Source organism: Eubalaena glacialis, chromosome 14 (genome assembly GCF_028564815.1).
Source record: "Eubalaena glacialis isolate mEubGla1 chromosome 14, mEubGla1.1.hap2.+ XY, whole genome shotgun sequence".
Classification (NCBI taxonomy): Eukaryota; Metazoa; Chordata; class Mammalia; order Artiodactyla; family Balaenidae; genus Eubalaena; species Eubalaena glacialis.
The window spans coordinates 6,298,176-6,318,802 of NC_083729.1; the positions used below are offsets into that span (position 1 = coordinate 6,298,176).

Below are 20,627 nucleotides of genomic sequence, written 5' to 3' on the forward strand. Positions count from 1 at the left end.
ATAAAGATGGTGAGCAAGTTCATTCGTAAGGACTTGGACTGCATTTATCTCATAATAGACATTCCATCAGTTTTGTTACAGGGAAAAGACCTCTCCAGTACCAAGGAGGTACTCAATCTCCTTTGAAGGAATAAAAGCCAGAAGTTATTTCTACCACTCAGTAGAATACTGAATATAAGAATGTAAAACATTCCATAGAAGTTAAATGCATAGAAGTAAAATACATGCTCAAGTGCTCTCTCTTGGAAATTCAGAATGACAAAGCTAGTCCGAGGACCTCTGGTCCAAAGAAAGTCCCACAGTGTGCTAAGAAGCAAGAACAAGCAATCAGATGTTACACAGAAGCTGGTGAAACGATTGTATAAAAGGGACTCCAGAGAAAGGAAGAAGGAAGGAAAGGAGGGAGGGAAGGGCGGGGGGAAGGAGGGAAGGTAGCAAGGATGCAGGCTCAAAGGGGCTGATTTTCATTAGTTATAAGTGATTGCAGAAATTTCTAACAGAATTAGAAAATGCTTTCAATATCAGAATGCTGTACAACAAATTTAATTGCCATATATTTAGAAATTTTGTATAAGTCAATTTTAAAAACCAGGTTATTTTTGTGACTTATGTAGCACTATAAAAGACCACTTTACAAGAAGAAAAATGCTAAATTCATAAAAGAATTTTCAACTAACAGAGCTTTTTATTTGAACCACTAAATGCAACTATATTTTGTCCTTTAACCAACATGTCAGAATAGATAAACAGGCTTACCCTGAAAAATCCGCGGAATATTGTCCATAATCAAAGATATAGACTCTAGTAATTTGGCATACTGTGAGGTAACCCAAAGCAAACACAAAACAATATCTGGAAAACAAAAATAAGCTAGATTAGTGAAATAAAAAGATTCATTTTGTTAAAGAATACATTTTAAACTAATTTATTAACTATATGATACAGTTCAAAAAATTAAACATTACTAGATCTACTCCACAAATAGCTTTCTTCAATAAGTTTAAAAAACTTTACTAGTGTCTGCTTCAGTTTACTTGAACTTTGTACCATCTTCAATGGTAAGTGCATTTAGTTCCTACCTTTATTCATTTTTTCCTTCTGAAAAAACTCCATACACCAAATTATGTATCTGAAAGTCATGCTCACAGCATGAAACTGAATATGTTGAGTATTGATATCTGTTCTATTTATTCCTCCTTCTTTCTAGAAAACAAAATCTAGTATGAAAATATTTGGCTGAAATATACATTAAACAAGTTCTTAATAGGATTTTTAAAACTTGTCCTCAATTGTCTAAAATCATAAACACTTAGTGTGGGTCAGGTGGTACTTACTCACATTTTAAAACATGAACGTTTAGTAATTTTCAGTCTTAAGATGTATGGGAGAGAGTTACAATAATTAAAAACACAGTATGGGAAAAAGAATTTACATATCAATAGAACAGAAATCCACAGACTCCAGAATACATAACATTGCATAAAATGAAGGCTGCAATGCAAATTAGCAGGAATGGATTGATTATCACCTAATTAGTTAACGATTTGGCTGGGGGAAGGGAGTTGTGTCTTCATCTAAACAATTCTAGATGGATTAAAGAATTATGAATACGACATAAAACCAAAACACATAGGGGCTGTGGATAAATATTCAAACATTCTCAAATCGGCGAAGGACTTTCTAAACGTATATAATGAAGAAATCAATGGAAAAAGACCAATGTATTTGGCTAAGTTAAAACCCTAAACTTCTCAGGTAGGCAATTCAGGAGGTTTTATGAAAAGGTCCTTTCAAACTTTATACCAGTAGGTAATTCCGATCTACTTGGATTATTCCTGAGCAAAGAAAAAGGGAGGAAAGCTTCCTAATTCAAATGATTTACAGAGTTAATATATTCCTGATAGCTATATCTGATAAAATGGCACATGTGCATACTCATACACAAAACGCTGAGAAATCAAACCTAACATAACTTCTAAATATCATATGGCAGATTGCATTTTCCAAAGAGGGCTGCAACAAGGTCCCCCACTTCACATGCTCTTCTACAACCTGCCGCTCTGTTCCCTCATCAGGAGGAGGAGTCTCCTTCTCTACCCACTTGGAATCTCGGTTGGCCCTCTAACTGCACTGACCAGTAGACTATGGGAGAAGTAACACTTTGCTAGTTCAGGTGCAGCCCAAAATTAGCCTGGCAGTCTCTCCTTCCTGCCTTTTGGAAGTTGTTTGTCAGGAAAAAAGCATGACTGTCCCAAGACCAACACATGTATAGGGTTCTGGAGGAAGGGAGTGTCAGAGAGTGAGGTGCCAGGGAGCACTAAGTCTTTAGACATGTTACGTGAAGCTGAGGTCAGGTGAAAAAGAGGGCTCGATTCAGTTGAACCTTTCCTGAATTCCTGACCCACAGAACAGTAATAAGCACTTTATTTTAAGCCACTGCATTCTGATGTAGTGACATAATCAGAACAGAAATTGGTAAGTGCAAACAGGGTGCTACCATAGGAAAAACCTAATACACACTGGCTTTAGGACAGGGAGCAGGTGGCAGCAGGAAAGGTCTGGAGGAGATTGCTACTGAAGACCTAAAGAGCTGGAGGTAAATTAAAATTGGAAGCAGAGAAAAGGCACCCCAGGTTATACAGTGACTGGGGAACACTGCTGCCTGCTGTAACATGGAATATAAGAAAAATACCCAATAAAAGTGCTGAAAGGTTTCTCTTAGATGCATACAGCAAGGTACGGGTAGAGAGAGAGGAACTAAAAAAGAAACTGTGCAGGGTTTGAGCAGAATTTAGGAAAAATAGAAAGGGCTCAGGATAGTCTTTCTTGTCAGCAAAATATTCTTAAAGTAATCAGAGTAAAGATGAAGTCAAGGGTGCTCTTGATGACACCTCAGAGAGATTTAAGGACACAACTTTATAGAACCTCTTAGATTTAAAAAAAGAGTTTCTAAGAATCTTAAGGGTATATACCTCTTAGACTCTCTGCAAGGCAACATTTTTAGGAACCTTAAGGATGTTGTCCCACAGCACTTTCAGACCAAATTAAAAAGGAGACTATCAAAAAGAGATCTGTGGGTGCAGCTTTTGTCTAATGCAGGGGGTTATAATTAGATACACAGGAAGCCCACATCATTTTTAAGGGAGTTACGTGAGATTGGACTGAAAGGGAGAGACAGCTCAAAATGAAAACAGATCTTTGGGTGCCCAACTATCTACTGTTGGATAGTAGGCTAAGAAAACTATTCAACTGCAAAATCTGGCTATTTCTTATGAAAAAGGAAGGAGAGCTCAGGGTGTGGAGTCAAGAGTCTAGAGGGTGAAGCCAAGAGCCACAGAGAACCACTTGCAGGGACTAGGTCTGGGCCCTAATCAAGGAAGTGGTAACAGGTGTCTGTCTGGAGTTTACAATTGTTACAGACCGGGGACTGCTAAGTGACCTGCATTCCCCTCCTATCTGAACAGAAAGGTCCACTACAGCTATCCTATCACCGTTCACCACTGTATACTGGGTCCACCAGGGGCCTCTTTAGTTTACGGTCCTCAGATGGAGAAGAACTGTACTTTAGGAACCACAGCCGAGAAGCCTCATCCATACTAGACCTGACTTAGATGACGAGATAGAGATCTTGAGCTTGATGCCATAATGAGAGGAGACTCTCGGGGATCTTGGGAGCCAAGTAAGTGCATTTTTCATGTGGGATGACTGTGAACTGTGGAAGCCAGAGGACAGAAGGGCTCCTAAGATTGCTGCCCCCAGTAACAACCCTCCCTGTGGCACATGTAGCTCTGCACCTCAAGAGTTGGAATATAATTCTCCTCACCTCGAATCTGGTCGAAATAACTTGGTTTACCAACAGAATACAATGGAAATGACTTCCTGAAACGTCAAGGCTAGGTCATAGGAAGTCTTGCTGCTTCCTCCTAGGTTTCTTGGAAGGCTTGTCCTTAGCACACTCTCTCTGAGCCCAGCCATTACCTGTGAGCAGCTCATGCCCACATGGAGAGGTTAACATGCAGGTGCTCCAGTCAATCATCCCAGCTGATCTCCCAGCCAGCAGCCAATGTCAACTGCCAGCCTTAGAAGGAAACCTTCTCGGATGTCAAGCAGTCATGCTTTCAAATAACTGCAGTTCCAGCCAATATTTAATAATAACCACATGAGACCCTAAGCAAAAATTGTTCAGCTGAGTCTACTCCAAACATAAAACCATGAAAAATAATAATAGATCACTGCTAAGACACTAAACTTGGGGTGATTTGTCCTGCTGCACTAAATAACTGAAATAATTCCTTAAAAAGAGTTTAGCACACTAAAACTAATTGTAATTTAAAATAAGATACCTCGACCAAGCAGGGCTTATTGGATAAATGCAAGAATGACTCAGTATAGGAAGACTAGTAATATGTATCATCATAGTGGTGAGTCAAAGGGGAAAAATAGTTATAACAGATACATAAAAAGGCACTTAATAAAATTCTATAATGTTTCCACAAAACAAATAGAACTCAATAAACTAAGGGAAGAGGATGCTTTCTTAACATTCAAAAGATCTATCAAAATATTCAGTACTTTGTTGGCCCTGAAACACTAGTAATTCATGGGGGAAAGCATATGAAAGTTTTTGAAGTGGGAAAGAAGAGGTATATGTGTTAGTGTAAAATAACTTACTTTTAGACTTATTTTGAAAATTCAAATAACATTAGAGTCCACTCTCCTCAAATCTCTAAATTTAGCATCATAATCCCAAGCAAAATCCCAACAATACTTTTAGTGGAACCTGATTAGCTGACTTGCAAGGTCTTCTGGAAAACTAAACAAACATATGATGGGGAGGACTTGCCCTCTCCTACCAGATAAAAGAATATGTCACGGTGATTTATAATGCAGTGTTGATGCAGAAACAGGCCAAAAGATTAACCTTACAGAGAAGAAAGTTCAAAAAAAGACTCACTGTACGACTGAAAGTTTTGGTAATTATAAAGCTGGCATATAAAATTAGTGGGAAAAAGATGAATGAGGCAAATGAAGTGTAAAAAGTTAGCTCTCCTTTCAGAAATAAAAATAGTTTTCGAGTTCACACTACACACACATACAAAAATCCAGTCAGACTGTGAAAAAAAATAAGACAGTAAAAAGTCTAGAATAAAAAAAGAATATCCTCAAATTTCTGGAATTGGGGAAACCTTCATAAGCATGACAAAAATCATAAATGCCACAAAGACAAAGTGTGACAATATTTATTATATAGAGATTATTGGAGAAATTTCTGTATGAGAGATGACAGAAAATTAAATAAGTAACAGAAATTATCTACTACATGTAGGTTAATATCCCTAATGATGAAATTCTACAAGTCAACAAAGAAAGAAATTAAGAATTCAAGTGAAAAAATGGATGAGAATGTGAATGAGCAAATTATAGAATAAAGAAATTGTAACGACCAGTCCATTTAGAAAAATAAATTAGATTCATGATAAAGAATGACCAGGAAATAATAATAATAATCCAGAAATGCATATTAGAATTATAATATTTATCCAATATAAAAAGTTTAAAAGTAGATAATACTTTAAGACCGGCAAAAGTTTAAAAGTAGGGACTTCCCTGGCAGTCTAGTGGTTAAGCCTCCGCGCTTCGACTGCACGGAGCATGGGTTTGATCCCTGGCTGGGGAACTAAGATCCCACATGCCATGCACAGAGCAGCCAAAAAAAAAAGACTAGTAAGACTGGCAAAAGTTTAAAAGTAGATAATATCCAGTTTGGGAGGGAAAAACAGGCATTCGCAAACATAGCTGGTAGGGATGAAATTTTAAACATCTTTTTTTGGTAGGTGATTTTGCAGCATACCTCAGAATTTGTACATACTCTTTGAACTGCCAGTTTCACTGCAAGAAGTCTATCCTAAAAAATAAAAATACTTATATATATGCACAAGGATACATACAAAGATATTCACTAAAGCACTGTGTTTAATGATAAAAATGGAAAACCAACTAAATGTCTCCAATGATATTAGCTATAATAAATGGAAATAATAAAATAAATAGAAAGCCACCCTATAGCATTCAGTAACAGTGAATAAAGAGATATCTATATGTACACACAATGAGAGTCAGAGTCAAGTGGAAAAAGTAAGCTAAAGAACAGTGTGCTTAAAATGCAATCCCATTTTAGGTTCTCTATATATGTACACATCTGTATGTGTATATATAAACATATACAGATACATCATGGAAAAAGTTCTAGAACAGAACTGTAGCAGACACTCTAGGCTGACTCACTCCATATGCATTTCCATCTCTGTTCAACCTTGCTTTCCTTGCCTATAGAGGCCAAAGGCTAAATATTCCATTTCCCAGCCTCTCTTGCCATTAGAGGTGGCAAGAGACACAGCTCTGCCTATGAGGTGTATGCAGGCATCTGCTGAGGCTCCTGGGAAGGTACGCGTCTGTGTGGCCCATGGTGGTGGCCGTCTGCAGGAGTGTCCCAGATCTGGTTCATACCAGCTTATGAAAGCTGTTAATTTTTCAAGAGTTTTTGTAAAGTGGTTGTTAAACTCAGCCATTACTAAAAACGAAATGATACAAACATAAAATTAAAGAAATTATCTTTCAAAGGTATTAAATGTTCAGACTCATCACTTCTCAATTACTTCTTGACTTTTGCTATTTTCTGTGCTCTTGAGGTGATTTACATCTCCTGTATCTGTGTGGTAGAAATAGTATGTAATTGTGAGCTACTGAGCATTTCTCCCCAACTCCACGTTCAGGGGCATCAAGTTAGTAGCTTTACGTGGTGGAAGTATTTACACCTTGAAAATTGGCAAACACTATAGAATGTTTAAAGCAGGGATCATCAAACTGAAGCCTGCAGGACAAATCTCACCCCCTCCTTGTTGTTACATAAATGAAATTTATTTGACCACACCTATGCCCGTGTACATACATATTGTCTATGCCTGCTTTTGCCTTAGAAGAGCTAAGCTGAATAGTTGCACCAGCAACTGCATGGCCCTCAAAGCCTAAAATATTTACTATCTGGCCCTTTATGGAAGAAGTTTGCTGAGCCGAATTAGAAGTAATGAAGAGAATGCCAATAATGCATGTTAAACTTTTAAAAGTATGTCATGACCAGTAGCCACTACATTGTGAATAGCCCAAAAAATAAAAAGAGGAAATCTTATTCTTCCAGCATTTAAAAACTGTTATTCAATTCAGCAAAGAAGTTGCTCTTACTCACATTACGGACAAGAAGAGTGAAGTGCCAACATATATCTTTATTGCTTCACTTTCAATTTACTCATTAATGTAAACAAAAATATCAACCGACATTCATAATGGAACCACATTTGTTTGCCCATGATGTGAGGAACTTCTTTACTGAACTGGAAAAAAATCTGTCGTCTAATTCTGTCAAATCATGGTTGAATGGCAACCATAGATTAGTTATGAGTTTGTCAAAAGTCAATGAAAGCATTCTGTGAGAATCAAAGAAAAAGAGGGGATACACGCAGCTGGTGTGATGTGAATTCCTTCTGCCCAGAATATGGATCTGACTGCTGCTGCAGTAACCATCTTGCATCCATGAAGTAGCGATCTAACAGGCGAAGGACAGCACCGCAGAACAAGAAACCTGCTCCTTTAATAAACACTGCTGAGCAGCTACACTGGCTCTGAATAACCTAAGTCCAGAAAAAAAATCTCAGGTGGTGGTTTTTTTCTGCAACTGAAATGTATTCCTAACTGATACCAAAGCACACCAAACTTTTGTTGTTATCTTTTCTTTTGAGATAGGCTGCAGGAAAGGGTGATGGGGAAAGCCCCTGATTTTTCAAGTTCACACAACAGCAGAGGAAAGCAGACATATAAGCCAATACATACGTGCACGATATTCTTATAAGTGCTATGGTCACTGCATGGGTTTCACTGAATGTCTTCAAACAGAAAATTATGCACGCAAAGAAAATCCAGACAGACATGATCTAGATTTAAATAATGGCCCCATCACTTTTTACTCTTCCTATCTGTGTGATCTTAAGGAAGTTTCTTTACTTCTGAACCATAGTTCTCTCCCTTATAAAAGGCAGACACACAGGCAGGGAGCCTGACTATGGTAGCTGAATCACTGTGGGCTCGTCCTCCTTGCAACTGACCAGTTTACATGTGGGCATAAAACTTAAGTATGGTCAAGGACACATGACACAGAGCTTTTGGAAAGGCTTTCTCCTTGAAGTAGGACACTTGCTACTGTCATGTTGATAAGCCCAGCTTATAAAAGGAGCTAGCCTACAGACAATATGCTGATGTAGCGAAGCAGAAAAGCTAAAGAGAACAAAAAATAGAACTTTCTGATGCCCTCATTAAAACTGAGTTGCTGAGTTAACCAATAAGAACTGCCTTGCCTCAGGACTTCTTGCTTCAAGAGGTAAATCTTCCTGTACTGTTATGCCATTATACCACTATGAGCTGGGATTTCCGCTCTTTGCAGTTTTTCAAAGCATCCTGATGCTATCATCACTCATAACAAAATTAAATCAACAAGATTTGAAGAGTTCCAGAGAGAACCTTTTATTATTCGTTAAAATATAAATGTTGAATTACTGCCCCATTTTAAAAAGAGAAACCACATCTAAAATACCCATTCTCTAGATATTAGATACAAATTGGAAATTGTTCAGGGAAAAACAAAGTACTCAGGGACTATGGAAACTGATGGGCTAGCAATGATGTGAACTGAGAAAGAATTCTCCCCAAATGAGGGAAGCAGGCAACATCAACAAAAGGTTCAAAATCTTGATGGGAATAAAGACAAAAACTAATAAATGAGTAGCTGTTTTCATGTGCTGAAATCAAATTAAACTGTTCACTTTCCAAGGTGCCTGAGCTCAGATGGCTTTGGGTGCAGCCCAAATTCAGGAAAGGCCTGCATATCTGAGTACTAACTGCATTTTCTCCTTATTTTGCCTTCCCCACTGTCTATATTCTCCAAGGCTCTCTTTGAAATCTTGAAATCAGGTAGCCTAAGTCCTCAAACTTTACTCTTCTCTTTCAAAACATTCTGTAGTCTTTGCACTTCTAAGTAATTTTTGAAGCCACTTTAAAAATACAAGGAACACTATAAAACAAAAAGTATGTAAGCAAACGGAGAAAAAAATTAAGGAGACAGGCCTCCCTGGAGGCACAGTGGTTAAGAATCCGCCTGCCAGTGCAGGGGACCCGGGTTCGAGCCCTGGTCCGGGAAGATCCCACATGCCGCGGAGCAACTAAGCCCGTGTGCCACAGCTACTGAGCCTGCGCTCTAGAGCCCGCGAGCCACAACTACAGTGCTCTGAGCCCTCGCGCCTACAGCCCGTGCTCTGCAACAAGAGACGCCACCGCAATGAGAGGCCCTCGCACCGCAGCGAGGAGTGGCCTCCGCTCGCTGCAACTGGAGGGGGCCTGCGCGCAGCAACAAAGACCCAACGCAGCCAAAAATAAATAAATAAAATAAATACATTAAAAAATATATATATACAATGGAACTTTAAAAAATAATTAAGGAGAAAGTAAAGTTAGTATTCAGATGTTACAAGTGCTGTGCACGTTAGACACGTGGATCAATGAACAGAACAAAGAGTCTAGAAATAAAGTCACACATATATGGTGAATTGCAATTCAAAACAGAAAAGACCGTATGTGGACAAATAGTGCTGGGACAAATGGATACATACACAGAAAAAAACTAATTTCAACCCTTACCTCATAGCACACAAAAAAATTAACTCAGAATGGATCACTGACATAAGCATAAAAACTAAAACCATAAATCTTCTAGAAGAAAATATTTATAACCTTAGGCAGGCAAAGACATCTTAGAAAAGACACAGAAAGCTCTAAAGTATCAAATAAAAAATTGTTAAATTGACTTCATCAAAACTTAAAAGTTCTATTTGTCAAAAGTCACCACCAAGAAGATGAAAAGGCAAGTCACAGATTGGGAGAATATATCCACATACCTGCAAAAGACTTACAACCAGAAAACAGAAAGAATGAATTATAAGATAGTAATAAAATTCAAGTCAGAAGGTTCGAATAAACGTGTCCCAAAAGAAGATGTACAATTGGTCAAAAGGGCAAGAAAAGATGCTTGACATCATCAGTCATGAGAAATCTAAATTAAAATCATAGTGAAATTCCACTGTACACACATTAGAATGACTAACATTGAAAAGACAGATAAAACCAAGTGTTGATGAGAATGTAAACAACTGGTACTCTCACACATTGCTTGTAGGAGTGTAAAATGGTATAACCACTTTGGGAAAGTTTGGCAGTTTCTTATATGATTTTTTTTTTTTTTTTTTTTTTATAAATTTATTTTATTTATTTATTTATTTTTGTCTGCGTTGGGTCTTTGTTGCTGTGGGCGGGCTTTCTCTAGTTGCAGTGAGCGGGGGGCTACTCTTCGTTGTGGTGCGCGGGCTTCTCATTGCGGTGGCTTCTCCTGTTGCGGAGCAGGGACTCTAGGCGCGCGGGCTTCAGTAGTTGTGGCGCATGGGTCAGTAGTTGTGGCTCACGGGCTTAGTTGCTCTGCGGCATGTGGGATCTTCCCGGACCAGGGCTCAAACCTGTGTCCCCTGCATTGGCAGGCGGATTCTTAACCACTGCGCCACCAGGGAAGCCCTCTTATATGATTAAACATACTTTTACCCTATGTCCCAGCAAATCCTCTCTAGGTATTTACATAAGAGAAATGAAGACGTATATCCATAAAAAGACCTGTACAAGAATGTTTTAGAAGTTTTATTCCTAATAACCCAAATTTGGGGGTTTTTTTAAATACATACAATTTTTTTTTAAAGATTTTTTTGATGTGGACGGTTTTTTTTAAAGTTTTTATTGAATTTGTTACAATATTGCTTCTGGTTTTTATGTTTTGGTTTTTTGGCTGCGAGGCATGTGGAATCTTAGCTACCTGACCAGGGGTTGAACCCCCACCCCCTGCATTGGAAGGCAAAGTCCTAACCACTGGACCACCAGGGAAGTCCCCCAAATTTTGAAATAATCCAAATGACCATTAATAAACAGGTGAAAGGATATGTAAATGGTGGTATATTCACACAATGGAAGGGTACTCAGCAATAAAAGGAACATACTGTTGATAATCACAATGACATGAATGAATTTTTAAACATTAAGCTGAGTTTAAAAAGCCAGACACAGAAGATTACTTACTATATAGTTCAGCTTACATGAAATTCTAAAACAGGCAAACTAATCTATGGTGATAGAAAGCAGATAGCTGGTTGCAGGGGACTGGGCTGGAATGATTACAAGGGGAATGAAGGAACTTTGTGGGATGAGTGAGGTGTCCTGTATCTGGATTTGGGTGGTAGTTACACAGGTCTATACATTTGTCCAAACTCACTGAACTGGTGGTTCTATTTTGTTTTAGGTAAATTTTATCTAAATAAAGTTGATTTAAAAATTATTTGGAAACAAATTTTGCAATCTCCATTGCAGATTCCTTCTTAACTTGGGGCCTCAGGGTTCAGTCCTCTTCTCCATTTGCACCTATTTCCAAAAGGATTTCATCCAGTTCCATAGTTTTAAACTATGTAGGTGTTTACCTACTGCTGTATACCGACAGCCCCCAGATTTTATATCTCTAGATTAGACGTGTCTCCTAACCTCCAAACTCAAACAATCAACAAGCTACTTAACATCTCTATTTGGTTGCCTAACAAGCATCTCAAATTTATCATGTTCAAAATAGAAATTCTGACCTCACCAAAACAATTCCTCTCCCTAGTCTTCTCTGTCTTTATTAATGGCATCATCTTTCACCCAGTTGCTTTCCCAAAAAACTAAAGTCATTTTTGATGTATCTCTATACTCATATCCCATATCCAAATCCTCAAATCCATCTTCATATTTCACATCATGTATGACCCACATCCATATCCAAATCTATCATCAAAATATACCCTGGACTGAGTAATTCCCACCAGAAGCAGGTCCAGGCCTGGACCACTATAAGAGCACCCTGACTAGCCCCTGCTCCCACTCCCTCCCGAGTCTGTTATACACACAGCATCCAGAGTGTTCAGGACTTGCCAGCAGCTACCCACCACACTTAGAACAAAATCCAAATTTCTTCAGAAACTTTTGTTGCCCCAGAATCTAACTTAAAAAAAAAAACCCAAACTGAGTTCTTTCTTTGGTTCTACTGGATGAATGAAACACATTTACGTAGGCTTCTATTTTGATAACTTAAGAAATAAAGAATTATTTAAGATAGATGAAACTAGAATATTACTGAAGCTTAGAGAAGCCTGGCAACACTGAGATCACCCATCACACATGCACACAGGTGATCACTGGAATTCCAGCAATCTGGGGGAGGATAAGTTAGTTACCATCAGGGTTGTCTCAGGTTGGTCATGATTTGCTGAAACAGGGCTCCATTTCACTTTAAAGATAACTGTGTTCTTTTATAATTGTTTCTTGCTAAACCGTCCTGAGTCTTATTTGGTTCCCCTCCCTCTGTCTCGATGGCCCTGCTAAGTGAAAACTGTAAAGTTGACAGAAGGTAAGCTCAGGTTAAAACTGCTAGAGGGTCACAACAGCCTTTAAGTCAGGGGTCAAGTTTTCTTCCAATTGGTATCTCCAAACCTTACCTCTACCTCCTGGCATATAACCCTGCATATCATAGGTTATTATGTAATTTTGAAGAGAGACTCCACTCAGTTTGAAAAGCAAACACCTCTAAGTAAATACTTCTCCAAACCTACACTCCGTTCCTTTTAAAATCTATTCCAAAACTACTATCCACAATTACACATTTCCATTTCTAGAATACACCATTTCAAATTAAATAATCAAAACTATAATTCACTTAATCTAGTTATTTCTACATTTTAATCTATTTAAATAGAAATAAATGTAAGCCAAGAACTGTTGATACAAAAAAGCAGTAAATATTGGCAGGGGGTGGACACTAGATTTAACTCCAAAGATGGCACTAGTGAGAAACAGAGTTTGCAAAGTACTTAATAAATGATTTACAGGCTCTTAAAAATAGACTTTGGTAACAAGTAACCAGAAAACTGTACAATACTCACATTAACTAACCAGAGAGACAATTGGCTAAAATGCTAAATATGTACACGGGTAAAAATTGTTGCACTAAAAATACAACAGTCATGTGAATACAAACACAATTATTAGACATAATGAGAGTTTGCTGACCTACGGGCGAATGAAGTAAAGCAAAGGTGAGTGTTCTATTTCTGGGTATATTTCAAAACAGGATCTTAAGCCTGATAAAGTCAGCAGAGACCTGGAAAGACGACTGCTTAAAAACTGTTCAAGTTTCCTATGTAAAAATGTATGATTAATCAAGTCTGTTCGTTTTCATTGAGTGGCTATTATGTGCAAGGCAACCTGAAGAGTTATTTTTCTACGGGGTGGCATTCGGAGGTGGCCTAAAAATGAGGCTGTTATTCTAAAACCAGCATCCCGGAGTGAGCTCGGCTTTTCCTTCACCTCTACTTTTGTGAAAGTAACACGTGCACAGTTTCAAAGTCAAAGGGTCCGACACCGGTCACCAGGACAGAGCCTTCTGCAGCCCTACACCCCACATGCAGGCTCTGCTCTCCAGAGGCTGCCAGGCCAGTTCCCGGATCCGCCCCTGGACTTGGCAGGACAGACTAGCTGGTCCTCAACAGCACCATCATCGCAGGCACTTAGGTTTCGGCTTCTTATGCCATCTCCAGCCCCCGTCTTGGAGTTTACACCTCTTTGACGTTTCACTACCATTTAAGTGGAGTTTCAGATAAATGTGTGTGTTTAATCTGCTACAATTAACTGGAAGTCTCAAAACTTAGTTTTATAACCATCATCAAAACATCAGTTTTCTAAAATCCTTTTGATAGTATCTGCATTTTATTCTAATAGGCCAGTCATAAATTTAATGGAATTTTAATAAATGTGATCCTTAACGTTTCTTGTTCTTTTTACTTTGTGTACAATAACACATTCTAAGATACATTATTTCTGGGACTTCCTGGTGGCGCAGTGGAGAAGACTCCGTGCTCCCAATGCAGGGGGCCTGAGTTCGATCCCTGGTCAGGGAACTAGATCCCACGTGCATGCCGCAACTAAGAGTTCGCATGCCACAACTAAGGAGCCAGTGAGCTGCAACTAAGGAGCTCGCCTGCCACAACTAAGACCTGGTGCAACCAAATAAATAAATATTTTAAAAAAAATAAGATACATTATTTCTGCTAAAGTATTAGAACCAAAGGTTAAGTTTATCCTCAGGTAACCAATAGGTGACTATCAACTATCTAACCACATGATGTCTTTAAGAACCAAGTTGAAAGGCTCCTTCCACTATCACCACATTTATAAACACACCCTCTTAAAGATACACGGTAGCCATTCTTCACATTTTTAGATCACGTGTCTCATCTCTTCGCAGAGTTGGTTTCTTAAAGATGTCACTTTGATTCCACACACTTGCCTTTTATAGAAGGAACAGTGAGATACAGCTTCTCCATCTCAAGAACCTGACATCGAGCCAGGAACAACGGTCACAATGTCTGGCAGCCGATCGTGACTGCAGTGCTGGGTTTCCCAGGATCAGCCATCAAAATGCCAGTCACCCGTCTCACTATGTCTATTTAGAGCATCTTAATCACATTTTGTGAAAACTGTCCTCTTAGATGTCCATATCCTTCACTAGACCGCACTCCTTGAAGACTTCAGACATCTGCGTATCTGAGCCTGGCGTGGTGCCTGACAAAGAGAAGGCGTTCTGTGAAGAGGCAGAACAGAAGCAGCATGAAAAGATCATCGCAGGCCAGGGAAGTAAGTGAAGGCTCCCCTCAGGAGGACAGCAACAACATCGACGTAGCTGCAAACACGGAGCAGGAGAGACACAGAAAAGATGACAGCGCCCAGCCAGGCTGACTGCCCAGGGCCAAGACTGGTCAGCCTGACGCCTACCTAGTGAAAACTGGGAGAAACAACAGGAAATAAGCTTAGTGGGTAAAACGGATTCAGAGTATTCTGAAGGGCCGTGAGTTTCTTGACTGAGTATTGCGGCTATCCTCCCATAGGCGTTCAAAGATTTTTGAACAAAGAGCAATACGATGAAATAGTTTTTAGGCAAATAATAAAGACTAACCCATATACATGATGGATGGTAAGAGAGAAGGCTGGGAGTCAGAAGAGCACTTACACAGCGGGAGGAAATAAGTTCCGAGCTAAGACAGGGGATGGGACAGCAAATGCTAAGGATTTCCAAGGAGGAACTAAAAAATATCTCGTAACATACTGGCTATAGAAACTAAGAAGAAAAAGTCAGGTTTGTAAATTAGGGTGTATCAGGAGAACACAGAAGTCGATTCTGGAGTGAAGACTGGCCCGGCTGGAAAGCTGGCTTGATCTCTCCCCAGCTGGTGACTCCAGCCAAGCTGTTAAATGAAGCCTCAGTCCCCTCCTCTTTTCCATGTACATTTTTTCTTAGATGATTTCATTGAATTCTAAGCCTTGAAAGCCTAACACCAGGCTTGTCTGCCTGCCGTCCCGACACGAATATCGAATGAGGCCTCTCAGACTTAACCTGGCAGAGGAAGCCCTCCTGCCCAGTCAGCGGCTTCTCCCCCCAGCCCCCCGGTTCCTACCTGACACAGTCCCCCCGGCCGCTGGGGCCAGAAAAAGTCGATTCCCCCCTCGTCGTCACACCCCACAACCAATCTGCGATCCAGTCCCACTCGTTCTACCTCTGAAACCGAGCCCGTAGCTACCCACCCCTCCCCCTCTCCACTGCTACCCTCCTGTCTCCCATCTGACTTGCCCGCTCTCTCTGACTGGTGGTCCTTCCACCACGCCCACCCTCTAACAATCCTATCCACTCAGAGCAGTCGCAACAGTGTCGTGACATCACTTAGAATTCCCTGCTGGGCTCCCACTGCACTTAAAACTACAATCTGTTACAAAACAGAAACAGTTACAGATGTAGAAAACAAATTTATGGTTACCAAGGGGGAAAGTGGGGGGAGGGATAAATTGGGAGGTTGGGATTGACATATACACACTACTTAGATAACTAATAAGGACCTACTGTATAGCACAGGGAACTCTACTCAGTACTCTGTAATGACCTATATGGGAAAAGAATCTAAAAGAGACTGGATATATGTATATGTCTAACTGATTCACTTTGCTGTACAGCAGAAACTAATACAACATTGTAAATCAACTATACGCCAATAAAAATTGATTAAAAAAACAACAAGCTAACTAACTGCAATCCAGCTCCGCCTACCTCTTTGACTTCATTTTACACCACTGGAGACCTTGGCCCACCAGGGACCAGCAAGGCTGGAGCTCTTGCTGGGCTCTGAATACACCCAACACCGGACTCCTGAGAGCCTGGCCCAGGCTCCTGCATCTGCCTCGAGGAGTCTCCCTCTGGTTCCATGAATAACTGACTCATTTGCATCATTTAATTCTCAACTCATCTAAAATAGCAGCCATGTTCTTTCATTCATCTCAGTCTCGGAAATAACATTGATTGAATGTGGTGTTTACCTGCTTATTGTCTGTCTCGTCCCATGTGAACAATAGCTCCAGCAAGGCAGTCCTTCAGCAGTCCTGCTCACGGCCACTCCTCCCACACCTAGAACCGACCATGGCACAAAGAAGGTACTTGGGTACTTAACGCGGACTTGCTGACGATAGCCCCAAGTTCCCCATTTTTAAACTGGGTTGTCTGGCTTCTTATTATTAAGTTGTAAACGTTCTTTATATATTCTGGACATAAGTCCTGTATCAAATATATGTTTTGCAAATATTTTCCCCCAGAGGCTTGCCTTTTCGTTTTCTTAACTTTTTTTTTTTTTTTTTGGCCACGCAGCTTGTGGGATTTTAGTTCCCCGACCAGGGATCAAACCCAGGCCCTCGGCAGTGAGAGCGCAGTGCAGAATCCTAACCACTGGACCGCCAGGGAATTTCCTTTAATGGTGTCTTTTGAAGAACAAAAGTTTTAAATTCTGAAGAAGTACAACTAATCAGTTTTTTTATGGACCATCCTTCAGGTGTCATATCTAAGAAGTCTTTGCCTAATCCAAAGACATAAAGAGTTCCTTCTATATTTTCTTCTAAAGTTTTACAGTTTTAGCTGTTATATTTAGTAGGGCTATGATACATTTTCAGTTAGTTGTGTGAGGTAAGGCCCAGGCTCATTTCTTCACATATCCAACTGTCCCAGGACCACATGTTGAAAAGACCATCCTTCCAAATGAATGGCTTTGGAGCTTTTGTCAACAATCAAGTGACCACAAGTCTAAAGGCTTATTTCTAGACTCTCAATTTTGTTTAAATGATTTACATATCCATCCTTATATCATTATCACAGCATCTTTATTACTGTAGCATTACAGTAAGTTTTGAAACCAGAGAGTATAAATCCAACTTTGTTGTTCTTTTTCAAAACTGTTATGGTTATTCAAGTTTCTTTGTATTTCCATATAAATTTTATGACTGGCTTATGAATTTCTACCAAAAAAGCCTTCTGGAATTTCTGTTAGGGATTACACTGAATCTGTAGATCAGTTTGGGGAGAACTGCCATCTTATCAATATAAAGTCTTCCAATCCACGAATATGAAGTACCTCTCCATTTACTCTTCTTTAATTTCTCTCAGGGATGTTTTATAGTTTTCAAGTGTACTTGCATTTATTAAACTTATTCCTAAGTATTTTATTCCTTTTGATGGTCCTGTGAGTGGAACTGTTTTTGCACTTTCACTTTTGGAATATTTGTAATATATAGAAATATAGTTGATTTTGTATACCCATCTTGTATCCTACAACTTTGCCAAACTCATTTATTAGATCTGGTGGTCTCTTTTGTAGCCACTCCAGCACTCCCTTGACGACTGTTTGTGAGATATATCTTTTCCACTCTTTTACTTTCAAGCATGTCTTTTCATCTAAAGAGTGCCTCTTATAGAAAGCATATGGTTAGATCTTTTATTATCCAGTCTGCCTTTTGATTCACATTTAACGTAATTATTGATACGGTTAGATGTACACCTGCCATTTTGCTATTTGTCTTAGGTATGTCTTGGGTCTTTTTTGTTTCTCCTTTACTGCCTACTTTTGTATTTGGTAGTATGCTATTTTAATTCCACTGTTGATTTTCTTCACTATATATTTTTTAGTTATTTTCTTAGTGATTGCTCTAGGGATTACAGCATGCATATTTCAGATTGATGCTGACTTAATTCTGATAAAATATAGCAAGTTTGCTCCAATACAGCTCCATTTTCTCCCTTGTCCTTTGTGCTATTATCATTATATGTATGGCATCTATGTATTGTTATAATCCTAACAATACAGTGTTATAATTACTACTTTATACAGCCATATGTCCTTTAAATAAAAAAAGAGAAAATATATATGTATACCATTTTTTATATTTATCCCCATATTTACCATTTTTAGAGCTCTTCATTTCTTCCTGTGGATTCAAGTTACCATCTGGTATACTACTTGCAACCTGAAGAACTTCCTTTAGAATTTCTTGTAAAGCTGGTCTTTGTTTACCTGGGAATGTCTTTACTTCACCTTCATTTCTGAAGGATAGTTTTGCTAGATATAGAACTTGTGGTTGAAAATTTTTTCCTTCAGCATTTTGGATAAGCCATTCTACTCTCTTCTGGCCTCCACTGTTTCTGATAAGCACTGCATTGTCCTCCGTCTGCAATGAGCTATTTTTCCCTTTCTGCCTTCAAGATCTTCTCATTGTCTTTTCTTTCAACAGTGTGACTATAATGTATCTTAGTAACCATCTGTTTGTTTATCCTTCTTGGGGTTGTTGAGCTTCTTGGACCTGGAAATTAATGTTTTTCATCAAATTTGTGATACTGTTGGCCATCATTTTTTCAAATACTTTTTCTGTCCTTTTCTCCTTTGACTCACCTTTTGGAACTCTCATTACCCATTATGTCGGCATACTTGATGTCATCCCGCAGGTCTCTGAGGTTTGTTTTTCTTCGGTATTTCTTACATTTGTTCTATAGATGGGCTAATAGCTACTGATCCATCTTTAAGTTCAGTGATTCTTTCTTTGGCCACCACAAACAACTATGCAGCACATCTAATGAATTTTCATTCTAGTTATTTACTTTTCAACTTTAGGAGTTTCATTGGTTCTTTTTAATAGTTTCTATTTCTTCATTGATATTCCCTATTTGTTGAGTCATGGTGATCATAACTTCCTTTAATTCTTTGAGCATATTAATAATAGCTGCTTTGAAGTCTTTGGTAAATTCAACATCAGGGTCCATTTAGAGACAGTTTTCAATTGACTGCTTTTTTCCCGTTTCTCATAACTTTTTGTTTAAAAAGGGACACGTTAAAATAATATAGTAACTCAACTTTGTCTTTTTTCTTGAGCACTGTTGTGCTATTTTGTGTTGAATCTCTCTCACCCATGGTACACAGTGGCTGACATCTCCACTCAGTTTTTTAAATTCTTGGTTTTATTTTTCAGCCTCACTCGAGGAGTCACCCCTGTGTCTGTAATCTCAGTGGTCAGCCAAGGGTTGGTCAGGGCTTGTGTTCAAACACCTGCAGCCAGTAAGGCTTCTGCCCTCCACCGAGGGATCTACGCGTGGGTTTGAGAGCTCATTCTATGGTCCAGCAGTTCTCAAGTCCGCCCCAGCTTTCCCTGTCCCTCAGGCCTTCCCAGGCCTCCCCTGGCGTGGATGCAGTCTCCAGTCAGCCAGGGTTGCGTTGAGATCTTCTCTAGTCCCTTTATAGCTCTCTCGCTGCCAGGATCTCTCTGCTAAACGTATGGACCACATCCTCAGCACAGGAGAGCTGAAGGCATTCTCTGTGAACCATTGCATGGGTTTTCTGCCTTCCACTCCAAATCAAGTCAATCAAAGCTGCTGTTTTTGTGGCCATCCCTGCCCCAGGAGAACTACTCTGCCAGGGAATGAAGAATGGAGGTAAGCTCAGGCAAGAACACCACAATTCCCACTGTTCTCACTCAAAGGTCACCCATTTTCTTTTAAATAAATGCCTCGCAAATTGTTGTTTACTTTTGGTCAATTTCCAGAGCCTTAAAGTGGTTTTGACCAGTTCATCCAGTTTTAATCGCTGTTTCGGAGGGACAAAATTTGTGGACCTTCTCATTCCTCAATAGTTGGAACTTCTGTCAATTAAAATAGGATTTGGTAGGCTAGCATGGAAATATTATTTCTGTGGGGGGTAAATTCAAGTTCTAAAATAGATCCAGAAAATCAGAAACATATCGACACCTAGAAAAGTCCTGGTGGCAAGAAGAGCTTGCTAGCTCTCAATGGGAGGGTCAGCTGAGCTCTGTTACTGGGAAATCGGCTCTGTATTTGTGACTCTAACAGAAGAATTTTAAAACACTTAAAAAAACCAGCTGCTCTACCAGCAAAAGCCAGCCATGCCGTCTTCATAAAGATTCAGAGGCCCCCCTTTTGTTCCCAGTCACTAATGCGCCCCTGTCCTCTGTGGGGTCAGTAACCTCCTCCCCAGGGTCCCCATTTTAGGCTTTTCCCTGGATATAGAGACACCAGATTCTGGAGTCCAGGG

General features: G+C 39.4%; 1 protein-coding gene across 1 annotated transcript in view; it reads right to left on the bottom strand.

Moving 5' to 3' along the window:
• MBOAT2 (membrane bound O-acyltransferase domain containing 2) overlaps nt 1-20,627 on the bottom strand; it is a 112,456-nt gene that overhangs the window by 31,439 nt on the left and 60,390 nt on the right. Inside the window, exon 4 of the mRNA XM_061211079.1 lies at nt 757-852. Within this exon, the coding sequence (XP_061067062.1) occupies nt 757-852 (96 nt within the window). The remainder of the gene's footprint in view (nt 1-756; nt 853-20,627) is intronic.